General features: G+C 48.0%; 1 protein-coding gene across 1 annotated transcript in view; it reads left to right on the forward strand.

The window, feature by feature from the left end:
* LOC132388853 (regulating synaptic membrane exocytosis protein 4-like) overlaps positions 1–6,437 on the forward strand; it is a gene marked incomplete at both ends in the record, with an annotated part of 113,131 nt that extends 106,694 nt beyond the window's left edge. The window contains one exon of the mRNA XM_059961272.1: positions 6,336–6,437. Coding sequence (XP_059817255.1) covers positions 6,336–6,437 — 102 coding nt within the window. The remainder of the gene's footprint in view (positions 1–6,335) is intronic.
* Between the last annotated feature and the right edge of the window lie 11,151 nt (positions 6,438–17,588).

The following is a 17,588-nucleotide window of genomic DNA, read 5'->3' on the forward strand; positions in this document are numbered from 1 at the left end:
ACAGAGGTGGAGAAACTTGATAGGTCAAATGGCCCAATTCTGCCTAGTAAATACCCCTATCGTATTTGCCTCCTCTCCACTTCCACACAAATCTCCTTTGATGTAACCCCTCTCACTTTAAATGCATGCCCTCTAGTGGGAGGGGGGAGGTGTGTGTGGGGAAAGGGTTGTGTGAGTTTGTGGGGAAACGGGGGAGGACGTGAAGAATCAGGGATAAAGGATTGTATAAACCATGGAACAGAAATCTCGAGGAAAAGCCTGACCCCATATTACTGCTGGATGATCAGGAATGGCTTTTCCAGATTCAGATTGCATTGAACTGCTGCAGCTAAATTAACAAATTTCACATCACATGCTGGTGATAAATAAACCTGATTCTGCTGCTGAATGTATCACGTGTACATCGAAACACAGTGAAATGTGCCGTTTACGTTAACAACAAGCACAAACTGCAGATGCTCGCAAATACAGATACTGATCTGTACTTACCTGCACGTAGACCTGTCTGCCCCAGTTATGTTTAGGTTTTTGATAGACCTTCTGTTCTGAAGCAACTCCAGCAAGAGTCCTGGAGCCAGCAGAGACTTGGGGCATCACTGTAAATCTTCTGCCTCTCCTTTCTAGCCTGACCCTGATGAAGGGTCTTGGCTGGAAGTGTCCAGTGTTTTACTTCTTCCATTCGTCTGGTGCCTCAAGGCGACTCGACCCGCAGCGGTACTCCCAATGGATACGATTAAATATTCTCGTTTCAGCCCGGTACAGCTAAAAAGCACAACTGCTTCCGAGGTCAGGATAGTCAACAAAGATGTCTTAATGCGATTAACCAAACTATCGCCGCTTGAAACGGACGGAAATAATGCCGATAGTGGACGGACTCCTTGCTGGATTCCACGTGGGAAGTGTGGCTGCAGGTCAGGATACAAGTGCGTTTACAGAAACGGGGTTTTAAGCTCCCAATACCGACTATCCTGCTGGCGAACGTGCAGTCTCTGGTGAATAAAATTGATGATCTCAGAGCTAGGGTGCTGAATCAGAGGGACATTAGGACCACGTGTGTCCTTCGTTTCACCGAGTCCTGGTTAACCCCTTCTGTACTGGATGCAGCGATCCAGATCAGCGGGTTTACTTCAGGATAGATCTATAGAGTCTCTCAAAAGCGGAGGTGGAGGAGTATGCCTCCTGATCAGCTCCTCTTGGTGCACGTCAGTGCTGTCCCAGTTCTACTCACCAGACCTGGAATATCTAGCAGTTAAGTGCCATGGGATTCTGGTAGCAGCTTGCATTCCACCTCAGGCCAATGTTAAGCAGGCTTTAGATGATCTGAGCAATGGGATCAACATGCACAAAACAGCACACCCTAACGCCTTCACCATCGTCTTGGGAGATTTTAACCAGGTCAGTCTGAAAAAATCACTAAGCAATTACCATCAACAGATCACTTGCAATACCAGAGGAAACAACACCATGGCTACACCACCATCAAGAATGCCTACCGTGCTATTCCACACCCTCACTTCAGCTGTCTGTACCTCTTCTACCCGAGTATAGGCAGAGACTGAAGACTGCAGCACCAGCAGTGAGGACCAAGAAGGTCTGGACAAGGGAAGCACAGGAACACCTACAGGACTGCTTTGAATCGATGGTTTGGACTGTATTCAGGGATTCATCTTCGAATCTGGATGAGTATGCTGCAGTTGTTATCAACTTCATTAAAACCTGTGTGGATGAGTGTGTGCCTACAAAGGCTTACTGTACATTCCCAAACCAAAAGCCATGGATGAACCAGGAGGTACGTCATCTGCTGAAGGCTAGATCTGTGGCATTTAAGTCTGGCAACCCAGGTCTGTACTGAAAAACAGGTACAATTTGCAGAGGAATATCTCAAGGGTGAAGAGATAATTTCAAATGAAGTTGGAGGTGACATAGGATGTATGACAACTCTGGCAGAGTCTGCAAGACATTACTTCCTACAAAGCGAAACACAATAGCAAGAATGGCAGCGATGCTTCACCACCAGATGAACTCAACGCTTTGCCTGATTTGAAAGGGGGCTTTCAAATATAACTTTGAAATATAGCTACAGCTGTGAAGATCCCTGCTGCACCTGAGGACCCTGTTATCTCCGTCTCAGAGGCCGATGTCAGGCTGTCTTGAAAGAGGGTGAACCCTCGCAAGGAGGAAGGTCCTGTTGGAGTACCAGGTAAGGCTGCGAAATCCTGTGCCAACCAACTGGCGGGAGTATTCAAGTACATAAGTGGACTTCTGGAAGGGTAAGATGAAGGAACACATATCAATCCAAATAGAGGGATCAGAAGTGGAGGGAGTGAGCAGTTTCAAGTTCCTGGGTGTCAGGATCTCTGAGGATCTAACCTGGTCCCAACATATTGAGGTAGTCATAAAGAAGGCAAGACAGCGGCTATACTTCATTAGGAGTCTGAAGAGATTCGGCATGTCAACAAATACACTCATGCACTCAACTACTTATATAGTTGTATCATGGAGAGTATTCTGACAGGCTTTATCACTGTCTGGTATGGTGGGGGGGGGGTGTTGCTATTGCACAGGACTGAAAGAAGCTCCAGAGGGTTGTAAATCTAGTCAGCTCCATTTTGGGTAGTAGCCTACAAAGTACCCAGGACATCTTTAGGGAGCGGTGTCTCAGAAAGGCAGATTCCATTATTAAGGAGCCCCAGCACCCAGGTCATGCCCCCTTCTCACTGTTACCATCAGGTAGGAGGTACAGAAGCCTGAGGCACACACTCAGTGATTCAGGAACAACTTCTTCCCCTCTGCCATCCGATTCCTAAATGGACATTGAACCGGTGAACACTACCTCACTTTTAAAAATATATTTCTATTTTTTGCACAATTTGTAATCTATTCAATATATGTAAACTAATTGATTTAGTTATTTATTATTATTATGTTCTCTTTGTTCTGGATTATGTATTGCGTTGAACTGCTGCTGCTAAGTTAACAAATTTCACGACCCTAAATCATGAAATTAAATCTGATTCTGAGTTCCTCCCTGATCTAGCTGCAGTGCCGTTGTCCACCACATGGTGGCAGTGCAGGACCATGTGTTGCACCTCCATCAGCGCTGATGGCTGATGTTAAATGACATGGAGGTTTTTAGAAAGCAGCCCCAGACAGTGTTTGAACATTAAAACAACTCAGTGCAGGAACTGGCCCATCAGCCCACGTATCTGTGCTAACCATGATGCAAATCTGACTCATCCCATCTGAACCCATGAAGACTACATTATTTTGCTGTCTTTTTGCACTACTTACCTATTTTTAATATATTTCTTAATGTAACATAGTGATTTTCATGTATTACATTGTGTGTGTATCTCCACAGTGGATTCTGATTAATTGGTCCATTGGTTTATTGGGGCTGCTGCTCGGTTGGGACAGGGGATCATTGCCGAACAGTTTCTAACAAGTATCTGTAGCATGTTTATATTCAAACAGCCCTGATTTTTGTCACTAATAGGTGACTAGAAATGAGCATCAAGACAATTTATCTAACCTCTCCTTGTAGCACACATTCTCCAATCTGGGCAACGTTTCTGGTGAAAATGGATGGGTCAGGCAGCATAGTGGAGGCAAAGAGTTGGGCAGCATTTTGGGTGGAGAGCCTGTGCTGGGTCTCCGGATTTCAACACCCGCAGTCAACATCCGGTGAATCTCTTCTGCACTCTCTCCCAAGCCTCCACATCATTCCTGCGCTGGAGTGACTTGACCTTCTCTCGCACACTTCAAATATAAGCTGATCAATGGCTGCAACGTCACTTCCTGATTGATACGCTCATACTTTGACTGATGAAGGCAAGCACATCAAATGCCCTCTTTATCGAATGGTCTTGTCACCCTCAGGGAGATGTGGGTGTGTACCCAACATCCATCAGTGTTCCTGCACCTTCTGTATGCTTTCCTCTGGCATCTGCCCTCCTGGAATGCATCACCCCACAGAAACCTGAACTAAACTCAATTTGCATTTTCACCCAACAGATTTCCAACTGTTCTGCACCCGGCTATATATTTGACAACCACACGGACAACGGCCCACCTCTCCCCCCCACCCATTCCAAAATCCCTTCATTCAAACTGTTCTTCAAGTTTTGAAGTTCTCGATCCGCCTGGAGGGACGACGGTAGTGGAGTGGGGTGGCACACTAGCTCCGTGTACAGCGCCAGCTATCACCAGTGGAGGTTCACCTCCCGCTGCTGTCTGTGCGGAGTTTGTACATTCTCCCCGTGACCGTGCAGGTTTCCTCCCACATCCCGAAGACATTCTGGTCAGGGTCAGTGAGTTGTGGGTACGCTACGTTGGTGTCGGAAGTGTTGCGACACCTGCCCGGCACGTCCTCGGACTGTGTTGGTCGTTGATGCAAACAAGGCAGTTCACTGTACGTTTATAAATATCTGTGACAAATAAAACAACTCTTTGTCTTTAAACCTCACAAGGACTGACCGATGATTTCTTCCTCTTTGCTCATTGCCAAACGCCAGAGATGGAATAACCTTCAGCTGGACTTTCGACCAACCCTAACATTTTAATTAATTTAAAACAAATTTCTTGTTTGATTTTATTACAGTTTGTCAAGAAAGATATTAATCTCAGGGCAGCAGATGGTCAGCACCGAGAAACTCAAACACTATGATGTGGGTTTCGTGGTTTGAGATGCAATTTGTTCTTTAATTAAATCACATCTTTCATACCAACACAGCTCTGCCAGGGAGCTGACTGTGGTAACGGGAGCCTCAAAAGGTTTCAGGATGAAAATCTAATTTAATGCTGCAGTGTTGTGAGGGATTTGGGTCCAAGATCAATGGACGGCACTCTTATCTGAGATGGACAGTTATAGGAGATGACCACACTTAGTCCAGGGATCGGCAGTTCAATATAGACTGCAATCTGTACCGAAGGAGGGTCCCACCGTGGGGGGGCGGTACCGAGAGAGGGTCCCACCGTGGGAGGGGCGGTACCGAGGAGGGGTCACACCGTGAGAGGGGTGGTACTGAGGGAGGGTCACACCGTGGGAAGGGTGGTACTGAGGGTGGGTCACACTGTGGGAGGGGCGGTACCGAGAGAGGGGTCACACTGTGGGAGGGGCGGTACCGAGGAGGGGTCACACTGTGGGAGGGGCGGTACCGAGAGAGGGGTCACACTGTGGGAGGGGCGGTACCGAGGAAGGGTCACACTATGGGAGGGGTGGTACCGAAGGAGGGTCCCACCATGGGGGGGCGGTACCGAGAGAGGGTCCCACCGTGGGAGGGGCGGAACCGAGGGTGGGTCCCACTGTGGGAGGGGCGGTACCAAGGGTGGGTCGCACCATGGGAGGGGCGGTACTGAGGGAAGGTCCAGCTGTGGGAGGGGCGGTACAGAGGGAAGGTCCAGCTGTGGGAGGGGTGGTACCGAGGGTGGGTTCCACTGTGGGAGGGGCGGTACAGAGGGAAGGTCCAGCTGTGGGAGGGGCGGTACAGAGGGTGGGTTCCACTGTGGGAGGGGCGGTACAGAGGGAGGGTCGCACCATGGGAGGGGCGGTACAGAGGGAAGGTCCAGCTGTGGGAGGGGCAGTACAGAGGGAGGTCCAGCTGTGGGAGGGGCAGTACTGAGGGAAGGTCGCACCATGGGAGAGGCGGTACAGAGGGAAGGTCCAGCTGTGGGAGGGGCAGTACAGAGGGAGGGTCCAGCTGTGGGAGGGGCAGTACTGAGGGAAGGTCCAGCTGTGGGAGGGGCGGTACAGAGGGAAGGTCCAGCTGTGGGAGGGTCGGTACAGAGGGAGGGTCCAGCTGTGGGAGGGGTGGTACCGAGGGCCAAAGTTACTGACAATTCTTAGGAGGTGATATTAATGGTCTAAGTTCACCCAGAATCCTGGGGTGAAGCTGAGCTGTCGATCAGATACAGAGGAGATGAGCTAATCTCCATGATGTTGCCCTGTGTGGGACTTGATCTGTGGTTGGGTGCAGTACATTACAGTTAGAGCAGAATTAGGCCATTTTGGCCCATTGAATCTGCTTTGCCATTCCATCATGACTGATTTTTTAAAATCCCTCGCAACCCCATTCTCCTGTCTTCCCCCTGTAACCTTTGATGCCCTGACTAATCAAGAACTTATCAACCTCAGCTTTAAATATACTCAGCAACTTGCCCTCGACACCCGTCTGTTGTAATTAATTTCATAATTGTGCCGACACTACAAGGGGTTTGTGATATCCTGAAGGGGACATGCAAAAATCAATGGGCCTTCCTCCCGCTCTCCCCCTCTCTGGAGATAGGTACAGATGGAGCGTTGCAGAGAATCCTCAGCCCTCTTTCTTTCCGGACAGGTGACGTTGAAATGGGAATTCTGGAACGAGATGGGCAGCTGGAAGTGGAGGTGATTCAAGCCCGGGGTCTCACACTGAAACCAGGGACCAAGACTCCGCCAGGTAGGCTGCTGTAGTCAATGCCAGATCGAACAAATCCAGTATAACACGCAACCCAGCGGGTCAAGCAGCATGTGTAGAGGTGGGGGGGGGGGGGTGGGTGGAGGAAAGGAATTAGAGTAATAGAAAGGCCCTTCAGCCCATCTGCTTCATGCTGACCAACATTCCTATTTGCCAACATTTAGCCCATGTCTGTCAAAGGCGCTCAACGTGGAGCGTACGGAGCCCTTGCTAAAGGGTATTGGTCTGTGGCAAAACATGGAAACGGCTCTAAACCTGTCGTATACCTGTACCTTTCAAATGTCTATTTGTGTAGAGACATGGCGTGGAGTCAGGCAGCCTGGAAACTCACCAGGTTAGCACTAGCCTCATCACAGGACAATTTTAGTCACCAATTAACCGACCAACTGGTACGACTTTGGACTGGTGGGAGAATACGGGAGAACCCAGAGGAAACCCACGCAGTCACGAGGTAGAACATACAAACTACTTTCAGATGGTGCCAGAGCTGATCTCCAAATTCTGAAACGCCCCAGGCTGCAATAGTGTCACATTGTCCAACCAAACTGTGTAACTCCCCAGACTGCAATAGTGTCACATTGTCCATCCAAACTGTGTAACTCTCCAGGCTGCAATAGTGTCACATTGTCCATCTCCAAAGCGTGCAATGCCCCAGGCTGCAATAGTGTCACATTGTCCATCTCCAAACTGTGTAACACCCCAGGCTGCAATAATGTCACATTGTACATCTCCAAACTGTGTAACTCCCCAGACTGCAATAGTGTCACATTGTCCATCCAAACTGTGTAACTCCCCAGACTGCAATAGTGTCACATTGTCCATCCAAACTGTGTAACTCCCCAGACTGCAATAGTGTCACATTGTCCATCCAAACTGTGTAATGCCCCAGGCTGCAATAGTGTCACATTGTCCAACCAAACTGTGTAACTCCCCAGACTGCAATAGTGTCACATTGTCCATCCAAACTGTGTAACTCCCCAGGCTGCAATAGTGTCACATTGTCCATCTCCAAATTGTGTAACTCCCCAGACTGCAATAGTGTCACATTGTCCATCCAAACTGTGTAACTCTCCAGGCTGCAATAGTGTCACATTGTCCATCTCCAAAGCGTGCAATGCCCCAGGCTGCAATAGTGTCACATTGTCAATCTCCAAACTGTGTAACACCCCAGGCTGCAATAATGTCACATTGTACATCTCCAAACCGTGTAACACCCCAGATTGCAATAGTGTCACATTGTCCACCCAAACTGTGTAACTCCCCAGGCTGCAATAGTTTCACATTGTCCATCTGCAAACCGTGTAATGCCCCAGTCAGCAATACTGTCACATTGTCCATCTCCAAACTGTGTAACAGACCAGGCTGCAAAAGTGTCAAATTGTCCATCTCCAAACCATCCGTCTCCAAACTGTGTAACACCGCAGGCTGCAATAGTGTCACATTGTACATTTCCAAACTGTGTAACGCCCCAGGCTGCAATAGCGTCACATTGTACATCTCCAAACTGCGTAACGCCCCAGGTTGCAATAGTGTCACATTGTCCATCTCCAAACTGTGTAACGCCCCAGGGTGCAATACTGTCACTTTGTCCATCTCCATACTGTGTAACACCCCATGCTGCAATAGTGTCACATTGTCCATCTCCAAACTTTGTAACACCCCAGGATGTAATAGTTTCACATTGTCCATCTCCAAACCGTCCATCTACAAACTGTGCAACGCCCCAGGCTTCAATAGTGTCACATTGTCCTTCTCCAAACCATTCACCTCCAAACTGTGTAACACCCCTGGCTGCAATTGTGTCACATTGTCCATCTCCAAACTGTACATCTCCAAACTGTGTAATGACCCAGGTTGCACTAGTGGCGCATTGTCCATCTCCAAACCGTCCATCTCCAAACTGTGTAATACCCCAGGCTGCAATTGTGTCACATTGTCCATCTCCAAACTGTGTAATGCCCCAGGCTGCAATAGTGTCACATTGTCCATCTCCAAATGGTGTAATGCCCCAGGCTGCAATAGTGTCACATTGTCCATCTCCATACTGTGTAACAACCCAGGCTGCAATAGTGTCACATTGTCCATCTCCAAACCGTCCACCTCCAAACTGAGCGACGCCCCAGGCTGCAATTGTGTCACATTCTCCATCACCAAACTGTGTAACACCCCAGGCTGTAATAGTGTCACATTGTCCATCTCCAAACTGTGTAACACCCCAGGGTGCAATAGTGTCACATTGCCCATCTCCAAACTGTGTAACACCCCAGGGTGCAATAGTGTCACATTGTACATCTCCAAACTGTGTATTGCCCCAGGCTGCAATAGTCTCACTTTGTCCATCTTCAAACTGTCCATCTGCAAACTATGTGGTGCCCCAGGCTGCAACATTGTCACATTGTCCCTCTCCAAGCTGTGCAACGCCCCAGGCTGCAATAGTGTCACATTATCCATCTTCAAACTGTGTAACACCCCAGGCTGCAATAGTGTCACATTGTACATCTCGAAACTGTGTAACACCCCCTGCTTCAATAGTGTCACATTGTACATCTCCAAACTGAGTAAAACCACAGGATGCAATAGTGTCACATTGTCCATCTCCAAACCATTCATCTCCAAATTGTGCAACGCCCCAGGTTGCAATAGTGTCACATTGAACATCCCCAAACTGTGTAATGCCCCAGGTGCAATAGTGTCACATTGTCCTTCTCCAAACAGTATAATGCCCCAGGCTGCAATAGTGTCACATTGTCCATCTGCAAACCGTGTAATGCCCCAGTCAGCAATACTGTCACATTGTCCATCTCCAAACTGTGTAACAGACCAGGCTGCAAAAGTGTCAAATTGTCCATCTCCAAACCATCCGTCTCCAAACTGTGTAACACCGCAGGCTGCAATAGTGTCACATTGTACATCTCCAAACTGTGTAACGCCCCAGGCTGCAATAGCGTCACATTGTACATCTCCAAACTGCGTAACGCCCCAGGTTGCAATAGTGTCACATTGTCCATCTCCAAACTGTGTAACGCCCCAGGGTGCAATACTGTCACTTTGTCCATCTCCATACTGTGTAACACCCCATGCTGCAATAGTGTCACATTGTCCATCTCCAAACTGTGTAACACCCCAGGATGTAATAGTTTCACATTGTCCATCTCCAAACCGTCCATCTACAAACTGTGCAACGCCCCAGGCTTCAATAGTGTCACATTGTCCTTCTCCAAACCATTCACCTCCAAACTGTGTAACACCCCTGGCTGCAATTGTGTCACATTGTCCATCTCCAAACTGTACATCTCCAAACTGTGTAATGACCCAGGTTGCACTAGTGGCGCATTGTCCATCTCCAAACCGTCCATCTCCAAACTGTGTAATACCCCAGGCTGCAATTGTGTCACATTGTCCATCTCCAAACTGTGTAATGCCCCAGGCTGCAATAGTGTCACATTGTCCATCTCCAAATGGTGTAATGCCCCAGGCTGCAATAGTGTCACATTGTCCATCTCCATACTGTGTAACAACCCAGGCTGCAATAGTGTCACATTGTCCATCTCCAAACCGTCCACCTCCAAACTGAGCGACGCCCCAGGCTGCAATTGTGTCACATTCTCCATCACCAAACTGTGTAACACCCCAGGCTGTAATAGTGTCACATTGTCCATCTCCAAACTGTGTAACACCCCAGGGTGCAATAGTGTCACATTGCCCATCTCCAAACTGTGTAACACCCCAGGGTGCAATAGTGTCACATTGTACATCTCCAAACTGTGTATTGCCCCAGGCTGCAATAGTCTCACTTTGTCCATCTTCAAACTGTCCATCTGCAAACTATGTGGTGCCCCAGGCTGCAACATTGTCACATTGTCCCTCTCCAAGCTGTGCAACGCCCCAGGCTGCAATAGTGTCACATTATCCATCTTCAAACTGTGTAACACCCCAGGCTGCAATAGTGTCACATTGTACATCTCGAAACTGTGTAACACCCCCTGCTTCAATAGTGTCACATTGTACATCTCCAAACTGAGTAAAACCACAGGATGCAATAGTGTCACATTGTCCATCTCCAAACCATTCATCTCCAAATTGTGCAACGCCCCAGGTTGCAATAGTGTCACATTGAACATCCCCAAACTGTGTAATGCCCTAGGTGCAATAGTGTCACATTGTCCTTCTCCAAACAGTATAATGCCCCAGGCTGCAATAGTGTCACATTGTCCATCTCCAAACTGTGTAACACCCCAGGCTGCAATAGAGTCACATTGTCCATGTCCAAACTGTGTAACACCCCAGGCTGCAATAGTGTCACATTGTCCATCTCCAAACTGTGTAACACCCCAGGCTGCAATAGTGTCACATTGCCCATCTCCAAACCATTCATCTCCAAACTGTGCAACGCCCCAGGGTGCAATAGTGTCAAATTGTCCATCTCCAAACTGTGTAACACCCCAGGATGCAATAGTGTCACATTGTCCATCTCCAAACTGTGTAACACCCCAGGATGCAATAGTGTCACATTGTCCATCTCCAAACTGTGAAATGTCCCAGGCTACAATAGTTTTACATTGTCCATCTCCAAACCATCCATCTACAAACTGTGCAACGCCCCAGGCTTCAATAGTGTCACATTATCCTTCTCCAAACTGTGTAACACCCCAGGCTGCAATTGTGTCACATTGTCCATCTCCAAACTGTGTAATGACCCAGGTTGCACTAGTGTCGCATTATCCATCTCCAAACCGTCCATCTGCAAACTGCGTAACGCCCCAGGCTGCAATTGTGTCACATTATCCATCTCCAAACTGTGTAATTCCCCAGGCTGCAATAATGTCACATTGTCCATCTCCATTCTGTGTAATGCCCCTGGCAGTAGTAGTGTTACATTGTCCATCTCCAAACTGTGTAAAACCCCAGGATGCAATAGTGTCACATTGTCCATCTCCAAACTGTGTAACTCCCCAGGATGCAATAGTGTCACATTGTCCATCTCCAAACCGTCCGTCTCCAAACTGTGAAATGCCCCAGGCTGCAATAGTGTCACATTGTCCAACCAAACTGTGTAACTCCCCAGGCTGCAATAGTGTCACATTGTCCAACCAAACTGTGTAACTCCCCAGACTGCAATAGTGTCACATTGTCCATCTCCAAATGGAGTAATGCCCCAGGCTGCAATAGTTCACATTATCCATCTCCATACTGTGTAACAACCCAGGCTGCAATAGTGTCACATTGTCCATCTCCAAACCGTCCACCTCCAAACTGAGCGACGCCCTAGGCTGCAATTGTGTCACATTGTACATCTCCAAACTGCGTAACGCCCCAGGTTGCAATAGTGTCACATTGTACATCTCCAAACTGTGTAACGCCCCAGGCTGCAATAGCGTCACATTGTACATCTCCAAACTGCGTAACGCCCCAGGTTGCAATAGTGTCACATTGTCCATCTCCAAACTGTGTAACGCCCCAGGGTGCAATACTGTCACTTTGTCCATCTCCATACTGTGTAACACCCCATGCTGCAATAGTGTCACATTGTCCATCTCCAAACTGTGTAACACCCCAGGATGTAATAGTTTCACATTGTCTATCTCCAAACCGTCCATCTACAAACTGTGCAACGCCCCAGGCTTCAATAGTGTCACATTGTCCTTCTCCAAACCATTCACCTCCAAACTGTGTAACACCCCTGGCTGCAATTGTGTCACATTGTCCATCTCCAAACTGTACATCTCCAAACTGTGTAATGACCCAGGTTGCACTAGTGGCGCATTGTCCATCTCCAAACCGTCCATCTCCAAACTGTGTAATACCCCAGGCTGCAATTGTGTCACATTGTCCATCTCCAAACTGTGTAATGCCCCAGGCTGCAATAGTGTCACATTGTCCATCTCCAAATGGTGTAATGCCCCAGGCTGCAATAGTGTCACATTGTCCATCTCCATACTGTGTAACAACCCAGGCTGCAATAGTGTCACATTGTCCATCTCCAAACCGTCCACCTCCAAACTGAGCGACGCCCCAGGCTGCAATTGTGTCACATTCTCCATCACCAAACTGTGTAACACCCCAGGCTGTAATAGTGTCACATTGTCCATCTCCAAACTGTGTAACACCCCAGGGTGCAATAGTGTCACATTGCCCATCTCCAAACTGTGTAACACCCCAGGGTGCAATAGTGTCACATTGTACATCTCCAAACTGTGTATTGCCCCAGGCTGCAATAGTCTCACTTTGTCCATCTTCAAACTGTCCATCTGCAAACTATGTGGTGCCCCAGGCTGCAACATTGTCACATTGTCCCTCTCCAAGCTGTGCAACGCCCCAGGCTGCAATAGTGTCACATTATCCATCTTCAAACTGTGTAACACCCCAGGCTGCAATAGTGTCACATTGTACATCTCGAAACTGTGTAACACCCCCTGCTTCAATAGTGTCACATTGTACATCTCCAAACTGAGTAAAACCACAGGATGCAATAGTGTCACATTGTCCATCTCCAAACCATTCATCTCCAAATTGTGCAACGCCCCAGGTTGCAATAGTGTCACATTGAACATCCCCAAACTGTGTAATGCCCCAGGTGCAATAGTGTCACATTGTCCTTCTCCAAACAGTATAATGCCCCAGGCTGCAATAGTGTCACATTGTCCATCTGCAAACCCTGTAATGCCCCAGTCAGCAATACTGTCACATTGTCCATCTCCAAACTGTGTAACAGACCAGGCTGCAAAAGTGTCAAATTGTCCATCTCCAAACCATCCGTCTCCAAACTGTGTAACACCGCAGGCTGCAATAGTGTCACATTGTACATCTCCAAACTGTGTAACGCCCCAGGCTGCAATAGCGTCACATTGTACATCTCCAAACTGCGTAACGCCCCAGGTTGCAATAGTGTCACATTGTCCATCTCCAAACTGTGTAACGCCCCAGGGTGCAATACTGTCACTTTGTCCATCTCCATACTGTGTAACACATAATGCTGCAATAGTGTCACATTGTCCATCTCCAAACTGTGTAACACCCCAGGATGTAATAGTTTCACATTGTCCATCTCCAAACCGTCCATCTACAAACTGTGCAACGCCCCAGGCTTCAATAGTGTCACATTGTCCTTCTCCAAACCATTCACCTCCAAACTGTGTAACACCCCTGGCTGCAATTGTGTCACATTGTCCATCTCCAAACTGTACATCTCCAAACTGTGTAATGACCCAGGTTGCACTAGTGGCGCATTGTCCATCTCCAAACCGTCCATCTCCAAACTGTGTAATACCCCAGGCTGCAATTGTGTCACATTGTCCATCTCCAAACTGTGTAATGCCCCAGGCTGCAATAGTGTCACATTGTCCATCTCCAAATGGTGTAATGCCCCAGGCTGCAATAGTGTCACATTGTCCATCTCCATACTGTGTAACAACCCAGGCTGCAATAGTGTCACATTGTCCATCTCCAAACCGTCCACCTCCAAACTGAGCGACGCCCCAGGCTGCAATTGTGTCACATTCTCCATCACCAAACTGTGTAACACCCCAGGCTGTAATAGTGTCACATTGTCCATCTCCAAACTGTGTAACACCCCAGGGTGCAATAGTGTCACATTGCCCATCTCCAAACTGTGTAACACCCCAGGGTGCAATAGTGTCACATTGTACATCTCCAAACTGTGTATTGCCCCAGGCTGCAATAGTCTCACTTTGTCCATCTTCAAACTGTCCATCTGCAAACTATGTGGTGCCCCAGGCTGCAACATTGTCACATTGTCCCTCTCCAAGCTGTGCAACGCCCCAGGCTGCAATAGTGTCACATTATCCATCTTCAAACTGTGTAACACCCCAGGCTGCAATAGTGTCACATTGTACATCTCGAAACTGTGTAACACCCCCTGCTTCAATAGTGTCACATTGTACATCTCCAAACTGAGTAAAACCACAGGATGCAATAGTGTCACATTGTCCATCTCCAAACCATTCATCTCCAAATTGTGCAACGCCCCAGGTTGCAATAGTGTCACATTGAACATCCCCAAACTGTGTAATGCCCCAGGTGCAATAGTGTCACATTGTCCTTCTCCAAACAGTATAATGCCCCAGGCTGCAATAGTGTCACATTGTCCATCTCCAAACTGTGTAACACCCCAGGCTGCAATAGAGTCACATTGTCCATGTCCAAACTGTGTAACACCCCAGGCTGCAATAGTGTCACATTGTCCATCTCCAAACTGTGTAACACCCCAGGCTGCAATAGTGTCACATTGCCCATCTCCAAACCATTCATCTCCAAACTGTGCAACGCCCCAGGGTGCAATAGTGTCAAATTGTCCATCTCCAAACTGTGTAACACCCCAGGATGCAATAGTGTCACATTGTCCATCTCCAAACTGTGTAACACCCCAGGATGCAATAGTGTCACATTGTCCATCTCCAAACTGTGAAATGTCCCAGGCTACAATAGTTTTACATTGTCCATCTCCAAACCATCCATCTACAAACTGTGCAACGCCCCAGGCTTCAATAGTGTCACATTATCCTTCTCCAAACTGTGTAACACCCCAGGCTGCAATTGTGTCACATTGTCCATCTCCAAACTGTGTAATGACCCAGGTTGCACTAGTGTCGCATTATCCATCTCCAAACCGTCCATCTGCAAACTGCGTAACGCCCCAGGCTGCAATTGTGTCACATTATCCATCTCCAAACTGTGTAATTCCCCAGGCTGCAATAATGTCACATTGTCCATCTCCATTCTGTGTAATGCCCCTGGCAGTAGTAGTGTTACATTGTCCATCTCCAAACTGTGTAAAACCCCAGGATGCAATAGTGTCACATTGTCCATCTCCAAACTGTGTAACTCCCCAGGATGCAATAGTGTCACATTGTCCATCTCCAAACCGTCCGTCTCCAAACTGTGAAATGCCCCAGGCTGCAATAGTGTCACATTGTCCAACCAAACTGTGTAACTCCCCAGACTGCAATAGTGTCACGTTGTCCAACCAAACTGTGTAACTCCCCAGACTGCAATAGTGTCACATTGTCCATCTCCAAATGGAGTAATGCCCCAGGCTGCAATAGTTCACATTGTCCATCTCCATACTGTGTAACAACCCAGGCTGCAATAGTGTCACATTGTCCATCTCCAAACCGTCCACCTCCAAACTGAGCGACGCCCCAGGCTGCAATTGTGTCACATTCTCCATCACCAAACTGTGTAACACCCCAGGCTGTAATAGTGTCACATTGTCCATCTCCAAACTGTGTAACACCCCAGGGTGCAATAGTGTCACATTGTACATCTCCAAACTGTGTATTGCCCCAGGCTGCAATAGTCTCACTTTGTCCATCTTCAAACTGTCCATCTGCAAACTATGTGGTGCCCCAGGCTGCAACATTGTCACATTGTCCCTCTCCAAGCTGTGCAACGCCCCAGGCTTCAATAGTGTCACATTGTCCTTCTCCAAACTGTGCAATGCCCCAGGCTGCAATAGTGTCACATTATCCATCTTCAAACTGTGTAACACCCCAGGCTGCAATAGTGTCACATTGTACATCTCGAAACTGTAACACCCCCGGCTTCAATAGTGTCACATTGTCCATCTCCAAACCGTCCGTCTCCAAACTGTGAAATGCCCCAGGCTGCAATAGTGTCACATTATCCATCTTCAAACTGTGTAACACCCCAGGCTGCAATAGTGTCACATTGTACATCTCGAAACTGTAACACCCCCGGCTTCAATAGTGTCACATTATCCATCTCCAAACTGTGTAACTCCCGAGGCTGCAATAGTTTCACATTGTCCATCTGCAAACCGTGTAACACCCCAGATTGCAATAGTGTCATATAGTACATCTCCAAACCGTGTACCACCCCAGATTGCAATAGTGTCATATTGTCCACCCAAACTGTGTAACTCCCCAGGCTGCAATAGTTTCACATTGTCCATCTGCAAACCGTGTAATGCCCCAGGCTGCAATAGAGTCACACTGTCCATCTCCAAACCATTCAACCCCAAACTCTGTAACACCCCAGGCTGCAATTGTGTCAGATTGTCCATCTCCAAACTGCACATCTCCAAACTGTGTAATGACCCAGGTTGCAATAATGTCGCATTGTCCATCTCCAAACCGTCCATCTCCAAACTTTGCAACTGCCCAGCCTGCAATAGTGTCACATTATCCATCTTCAAACTGTGTAATGCCCCAGGCTGCAATAGTGTCACTTTGTCCATCTGCAGACTGTGTAACACACCAGGCTGCAGTAGTGTCACATTGTCCATCTCCAAACCATCCATCTCCAAACTGTGTAATGCCCTAGGCTGCAATAGTGTCATATTGCCCATGCCCAATCTGTGTAACAGCCCAGGCTGCAACAGTGTCACACTGTACATCCAAACTGTGTAACTCCCCAGGCTGCAATAATGTCACAATGTCCATCTCCAAACTGTGTCACACACCAGGCTGCAATAGAGTCACATTGCCCAGCCTCCCCAACTCCCCAGGCTGCAATAATGTCACATTGTCCATCTTCAAAATGCTCCAGTCCGCAATAGTGTCACAATGTCCATCTCCAAATTGTGTAACACACCAGGCTGCAATAGAGTCACATTGTCCATCTCCATACTGTGCAACACCCCAGGCTGCAATAGTCTCACATTGTCCATCATGAAACTGTGTAACACCCCAGGCTGCATCAGTGTCACATTCTCCATCTCCAAACTCTGTAACACCCCAGGCTGCAATAGTGTTACATTGTCCATCTCCAAACTGTGTAACACCCCAGGCTGCAATAGTGTCACATTGTCCATCTCCAAACCATTCATCTCCAAACTGTGTAATGCCCCAGGCTGCAATAGTCTCACATTGTCCATCTCCAAACTGTGTAACTCCCCAGGCTGCAATAGTGTCACATTGTCCATCTCCAAACTGTGTAATGCCCCAGGCTGCAATAGTCTCAGATTGTCCATCTCCAAACTCTGTAACTCCCCAGGCTGCAATAGTGTCACATTGTCCATCTCCAAACTGTGTAACACCCCAGGCTGCAATAGTGTCACATTGTCCATCTCCAAACTGTGCAATGCCCCAGGGTGCAATAGTGTCACATTGTCCATCTCCAAACTGTGTAATGCCCCAGGCTGCAATAGTCTCA

The sequence above is a fragment of the Hypanus sabinus genome, unplaced genomic scaffold (assembly GCF_030144855.1).
Source record: "Hypanus sabinus isolate sHypSab1 unplaced genomic scaffold, sHypSab1.hap1 scaffold_428, whole genome shotgun sequence".
Taxonomy (NCBI): Eukaryota; Metazoa; Chordata; class Chondrichthyes; order Myliobatiformes; family Dasyatidae; genus Hypanus; species Hypanus sabinus.